Genomic DNA, 6,684 nt, shown 5'->3' with positions numbered 1-6,684 from the left:
CCTGTGAGTTGGGCCCCCAACAGCCACTGGATAGGACAGGGAGCCACGTGCAGCTTCTTGGACTCTGATTGCCCAGTCACGTGCCACTGAGCAGGGGGATGGGGCTCCTTCATCTAGACCAGCAGTTCTCAGCCTGTACGTCACGACCCCTTTGGGGGTCAAACGACCCTTTCACAGGGGTTGCTCGATTTCATAACAGTAGCAAAATTACAGTTATGAAGTAGTAATGAAAATAATTTGCTGTTTGGGGTCACTGCAACATGAGGACCCGTATTAAAGGGTCGCAGCATGAGGAAGGTTGAGAACCCCTACTCACTAGGGGTCTTGGCAGGGACCCTGTTCACCCAGCAGGTGCTGTGTGGCAGCTTAGCCAGGTGTGATAGGTACAAGGCCTGTGTCCATGGCCAGCCTAGTACCTGGGGACGGTCACCTTCCAGGGCAGATGGAGGACACCCTGGACTCCCTATTTCCAAGAAGCCCAGGAAGCAGGCAGGCTGGTGGGCTTCACTGGCGTTCTTTGGGGCTGAGGGAAGCAGGCAGGCTGGTGGGCTTCACTGGCGTTCTTTGGGGCTGAGGGAAGCAGGCAGGCTGGACTTTGGTCCGACACAGGAACAGGACCTGGGCTGACTCCCGGAGCCGCCACCAGCCCGACCTGCAGTGCAGCACAACCCGAGCCCCGGCTCTGCTCAGTGGGGAGGCCCTCCCTGGGACTCTCAGTGGCCAGGGGCAGTGGGAAAGCCACTGGGGGGAGGAGCCCGGAGAATGGGTGGGGGGTGGGGAGCACACTTCTGTCTGGTTGTGACTTTGGGGGGCCGTTACAGACTCCCTGTGCTCCCACCTCCCTCACTTTATGACCAGGAGGCTCAGGACTCACGCTAAGGTGGATGGTGGGGGTCAGGAGGTGGGTCCAAGCTTTTCTGTCTTCTTTCGGGGGGCGGCAGCGGTGCAGACCCATTCCAAGTGCAGTGGGGACGTCAGGCTGGGGGCAGTGGGGATGAGCTGCCTGCATGGAAGGCCTGTGATGGGAGACCATAGTGGGAGAGAGTGTGCATGGCCCAGGACAGTCATTGTGGTGGGCGACCTGTGTATTCAGCTCCCTGAGTCCTGCAGGTGATACAGTGGGGCTTCCCTGGAACAAAGAGAAGGGGCCACTGTGTACATCTGCAAAGGCCAGTGTGCGAGTGGCCATCAGTGGCCACATTGGACATGGGTCGGGTGGGGCCTGGGCACAGGGTGAGGGCCGGGGCATGAGGTGGGGGATATCTCTACCACCCAAGGTCAAGACCTTCTGGTGGTGGTGGGTGCAGGGCCAGCCCATGTTCCCAGGTGGGCACCCAGAGGCATGGGTCCCTCCTGCTTACGGAGTGCAGGCCTTTGCTGTTGTCGAAAGGCCTCTTTAAGGAAGGCTCTTAAAAAGTGACTGAGACAGACATGCCTAGTAGATAACAAGCAGTTGGGAGTGTGGTGTGTGTGTGTGTGTGGGTGTCCTCCACTCCCATCCTCCAGGCCCAGGACTCTGTCCCCCCTATACCCTTACAGGGACATGGCAGGCAATGTCCCCACCTCCCTCCCAAGCTGTGCCTGAAGCCATGGCCAAGGCCTCCTGCCCAGCAACTGTGACCCTGGCCTTGTCCTCCCTCCCCAACGTTTCCCTGTGAGCTCCAAGCTGAGTCTAGCCAGGGCCACTTCCTCTGTGGAAGTAAGGGTGCCCTTCCACGGGCCGCGAAGCTGTGGCCCAGTGCCACCAGCAGGGGGCAGTGTGGCTCCAGGGAAGACAGCTGAGCAAGCTGGAGAAGGGGGGCAGAACCGCCTGGCCATCCTGCTGCATGGGTTGAGCTGTGCTCCCACCCTGCACCCTGCAGAAGCAGGCCATGCCTCCCAGCGGAGGCTGCCCACCACTACCGCCCTGGACTCCTGGCCACTCTGAGGGGAGAGACCTAGCCGACCTGCAGCGGGGTTCCAGTTCTAGGCCTTCCTGACCCAAGCACTCCACTCAAAGTGGGGTCATCATGAAGAAGCTGCCTCTAGAGAGCCAGGCAGGAGCATGGCCAGGCCTCTTTCTGTCCCCCTAGCCAGTGCTCCCTGCAGCCAACTCCCGGTGCCTGTCCTGGTCAGCAGTGCAGACCCACCAGTACCACGGTGCTTAGGAGGAGGGTAGCCACCGCAGGTGCAAACAGGTCCACTTCCAGCCCCAGGCTCAGCTTTGAGGGACCGCTCCCCTTGTCAGGCCACCTGGGGTCAGGGCCCACTGCCCAGGTCCCACAGGGAGCAGGGCTGAGGCTGTGGAGCTCCAACTCCCTTGTAAAGGGAGCAGCACATGTTTGAGGATCGGGGGCTCAGGAGGCAAGGGCTCTGGAAAGGACACTGGCTGGTGAGGGGTGGTCTGGATGTGCCCCAAGACGCTGTCAGCCCAGCCTTGGCCACAGCCTCTCAATTTACATGCAGTGGGCTGGGATGTGTAAGGAGCAGGAGTCCTGAATGGCCTCTCGTTCTGTGACAGCACTGCCCAGCCCTTCCTACAGCCTTTGATGGCAGCCCCGGGCCACAGGCTGCAGAAGGGACGCAGTCCAGACAATCGGTGACTGGGGCAGAGAAGCCAGTCATAGCTGGACATCCCTGGACAGAGCCTGCAGGTGATTCAGAGGGTAGGGGACTCCTTCACACCCCACCTAAAACAGAGTTCCCATGGACGGGACTTAACGCAGGGGAGGTTTCTGACAAACTGAAAACACGCTGCCTCAAGCCATTGTGACAGGCAGCAGCTCGCGGAGACCCCTACAGGGCGAGAGAAGGCAGACCTCGAGGGTTCCCAGGCTGGACACACTGTTGGGAGCAGACAATCTCCCTCGCCTCTCTCTCCTGGGGCGGCCTTAGGCCCCAGGGAGCTCTCTGGCCCTCCCTCCCTGGTACTGGTTCCAGCCCTCCAGGACAGATGGTCAGCAGCCCCGGCTCAGACGCCTCTCCACCCCAACCTCCTGCCCCGGCCCTGCTAAGAGCTAGTTCCCACCCGAGACTGCCCTGGGGAGGTGAGCACGGCCAGCAACCCAGGGCCCCCTTCTTGGCAACTGGTGAGCTGACTTCCCCCAGCAGATCACCTTCCCTGACCCCACCTCCCCGCTGCTGCCATGCCCCCTTCCTCCCAGGGGCTGGTCCAGAGGGTCGGCAGGCCCACCCTGCCAAAAGCAGGTCCCACCCCAGGCTGCCTACTGCCCACAGCCCCTTCACTTGGCTGCCCCTTATCAATGCTGCAGGTCAGCACTGCCAGAGGTGTGGGGGTGCCCTTGCTGCCGCCCATCACAGCCCGCCCCAGTCACGGTGGGAGGCGATGGCATCAGCGATGCTGCAGCAACAGCTACGGCCTCACAGCAGGAGGTGCTGCCCACCCCCGCACCCTGAGCACCCCCAGCGGTGAGCAAGGGCCGCTCTGCTTCAGCAAAGTACCGGGAGGCATGACAGGCCAGGTCAGAGGCTGCAGGTGACAGCCCAAGTCTGATGCGGGTTGCAGCCCCACACGCCCCTCTCTGCCCACCCCAGAGGGCTGAGCGGCCCCACACGCAGCTTTCTTCTTCCAGGGTCAGGGTGCAGGTACTGCATGAAGGGCTCCTGTTGGTCCATCGAGCCCTAATGTGCACCCCCACCCCCACCACCCACCCCCTCCGAGAGGAACAGGTCCAGCCAGTGGGAACGGGAGGCTTGAGGACAGGGCACTGGGGCTAGTCCCATAGCTCGGTGGTTAGCCATGTGGAGCCAGGGCTGTCTGTCTATCCGTCCATCTGTACACTCTGAGCATCCTGGAGCCCCTCAAATGCCCACCGTCTGGGCTCCTGGGGATGCACCTGGGAAGACGCAGCAACACACCACTGTGCTGGGTACGCACACCCATGCACACAGACACACAAGCACGCACACATGTATGTGGGCCCATGCGCACACCCCATGCAGGCAGGGTCAGGGTCTTTATTCATCTTGGTGCCCCCTTGCTGCCCCAGGGCATGGCCACGTCTGTCTTCACTGTGAGCCTGTGAACGGCAGTTTAGTACACTGGCCCTCCCACCCAAGGTTGAAGGAGGGCTGCCAGGAGGCCAGGTTGGGCACTGGGCAGGGCTCAGTGCATTGGGGGTACAGTCACCAAGGGGAGTGCAGGGTTCAGGGCATTTGCAACAGGGGGAGGGGCTATGTGTAGGCACCTACTTGGGGAACATTCCCTGCATGAGGTGCTAATTTGGGGATGGCTGGAGTTAGGGTTGCTCCGTATGTGGAGTGCTGTTGGGGGCACCGAGCTGAGGGAGACTTGGTGGTTTAGTGGGGACGCGTTGGGCCGCTTACACAAGGTCAGCAGTTCAAAACCACCAGCTGCTCCAAGGGAGAAAAATGAGGCTCCCTTTCTACTCCCATAGAGGGCTGCAGTCCCAGAAGCCCCGGGCAGTTCTGTCCTGCCCCCAGGGTGGCTCTGAGTCGGCATGGGCTCTGAGGTGCCCTGGACTGAGGGTGGTGTCATGAGCGTGCTCCCTGTGTGCAGCTCCGGACTTGGGCGTGCCGGAGTTGGGGGGCAGTCTGTCCAGGGAGCACTTGAGCCGGAGGACGCTGGGTTTTGGGGCACCCGTGTGTGGGCCAGCCTGCGGTGCCTGGTATTAGGGGTGGGTCCCGCAGCGCACCCCTCACCCTGCCTGGCTCGGGAAGAAGTGGTGGAGCAGCTGCTTCTTGTTGACCTTCCCCATGGGGTTCCGTGGGATCTCCTCCACCAGCAGCAGCTCCGAGGGCACGGCATACGGGGCCAGCACCCCCCTGCAAGGACAGAGCGGTGGAGCTGGGCACCCTCAACTGCCCGCCCACAGACAGCCCCAGGCGGAGTCCTCCCCAGGGACTGGGAGCCATCCTGGAGGGACCACAGCTAGAGGTCTGGTTGCTGGGAAGAGCCCAGGGGCCGGCCCGTGGCTGTGCAGGCCAGAGCTCTCGCTCTGCAAAGATTCAAGGGCCCACAGCGGGGGGCCTGGGGACCCCGGCCCTCCACCTCCCGGGCACCCAGCCCACCTCTGCAATGGGGTGGGGTAGATGAGGCCGTATCTCAGGGCTGGTTGGGGGCTCCCCGGGGTCCTCAAGTGCACACGGTGTTGTCCGCAGCCCGAGACAGGGCGTGAGCACCCGGTGACGCACAGGCTGGGAGGCTGACGTGGGCAGGAGGCTTCCCACTCACTCGGTCACATGAGGACACGTGGTGGCAAGCCTGGCAGCCAGCCCAGCTGCTTCCCGCCCCCTGCCACCACCACCCCCACCTGCCAGGTCCCTGCAGAGCGCCTTCCAGGCATCTTTCTGGTGCTGCCCACCTTCGGTCAGAGGCACACCTTACACCAGATGTCCTCAAACTGCAGCCCGCGGGCCACTGCCGCCCGCTGAGGACATTGATCTGGTCCATCGAGTGTTTTTGTGCATAGGAATTTTTTCATAGTTTTTTTTAAAACTATAGTCCGGCCCTCCAACGGATCTGAGGGACAGTGAACTGGCGCCCTGCTTTAAAAGTTTGAGGACCCCTGCCTTACGCTGTGTTACAGGCACTGGACCAAGAACACAGCGGCCACCCCTGCCCATCACTGGGCACTGCCTACAGGAGATGGTGGACTGCCTGCTCCCGTGAGATGTGCGGTCTCAGAACCCTGAGACCTGATGGAGCGGTCGGGCACTCCCACAGGGTGTGAGGGCCAGAGTTAAAGGGAAGCTGGCTCTCCTGCTGAAGCAAACCCAGGGCGGGGGGCCAGCACCCAGCAAGAGCCGGCTTCCCAGAGGCACCTGCATCTCCCTCTCCCCAGCTCCAGGGGTGGGGCCCCCTGCTACCTGTCTGCACTTCCTGTGGAAAAGACGAGGCCAGTGCTGTCTGTCACTAGCTGAGGGAGTTGTAGGGGAGGGTTTACATCTCCAATGAGATCTCTGGTAACTAGTGACAGACTCTGGTTTTCTTCCAAGCACCCAGGGCTGAGAACCCCATCCCTATGGAGACTGCAGGCCAGACTGGTCACCCTGAGGCCTGGCTGATGGGCTCTCAACGGGAGTCTCAGCACAGGACACACCTGCCTTTTTCAGACCCCCACGCCCCCACTGAGAGCCTGCACCTGGGGGAGGGTCTTTAATTGCTCAGTGGTGTAGCCCGTGGGGGAACACGAACCCGGGCTGCTTGTAGATCACGTCCATCAAGCCTCACACACCTCAAACTTGAAAGAGGGGGACCAGGGCCAGGGGCAAGGAGACTCTTGGGGTTTAGAACGATCAAAGGGTTTGTCTGTCCTCGGGCCCTGCCTCCGAGCCTGAGCCCTGCCTCTGGCTGCCTGACCGTCAGCACTCAGAGGAACATTGGCAGTGGGGTGGGCAGGGGCAGGGTCTCCAGGTCTCATAGGGAGACAGGATGGCCTAGGGGGTGTTTAGAGCCAGGGACAGGCAAGCCCACGAGGCGGGTAGAAGAACATGACCAGGTGTGTGGGGTTTCAAACAACAGACTCCCTGGCTGACCAGAGAGACCTGTCTCTGAGCTCATGATCCTGAGACCCAAGGTCAGGCCAGAGTGGGGGTGGGGGCAACCACTGTGTCTCCCTAGAGCCAGGGGAGGACAAACCCCATCCTCCCAGCCTCTCACCTCCATGTTCAGTAGTGGACACCCATAGCCACGGCCAGCTCCACCCCCCTTACCCACAGCCT

At 61.9% G+C, this 6,684-nt stretch overlaps 1 protein-coding gene across 2 annotated transcripts in view; it reads right to left on the bottom strand.

The window, feature by feature from the left end:
- Positions 1 to 3,937: 3,937 nt before the first annotated feature.
- The window catches only part of ACSF3 (acyl-CoA synthetase family member 3), a 14,783-nt gene continuing 12,036 nt past the window's right edge, over positions 3,938 to 6,684 (bottom strand). For both annotated transcript variants that reach the window (XM_045293917.1, XM_004704735.2), the window contains one exon: positions 3,938 to 4,785. In XM_045293917.1, the coding sequence (XP_045149852.1) occupies positions 4,659 to 4,785 (127 nt within the window). In that variant the 3' untranslated portion in view covers positions 3,938 to 4,658. The remainder of the gene's footprint in view (positions 4,786 to 6,684) is intronic.

Source organism: Echinops telfairi, unplaced genomic scaffold (assembly GCF_000313985.2).
Source record: "Echinops telfairi isolate 266 unplaced genomic scaffold, ASM31398v2 ScPeMD7_2291;HRSCAF=2852, whole genome shotgun sequence".
In the NCBI taxonomy this organism is placed as follows: Eukaryota; Metazoa; Chordata; class Mammalia; order Afrosoricida; family Tenrecidae; genus Echinops; species Echinops telfairi.
This window is presented reverse-complemented; position numbering and strand designations above follow the sequence as displayed.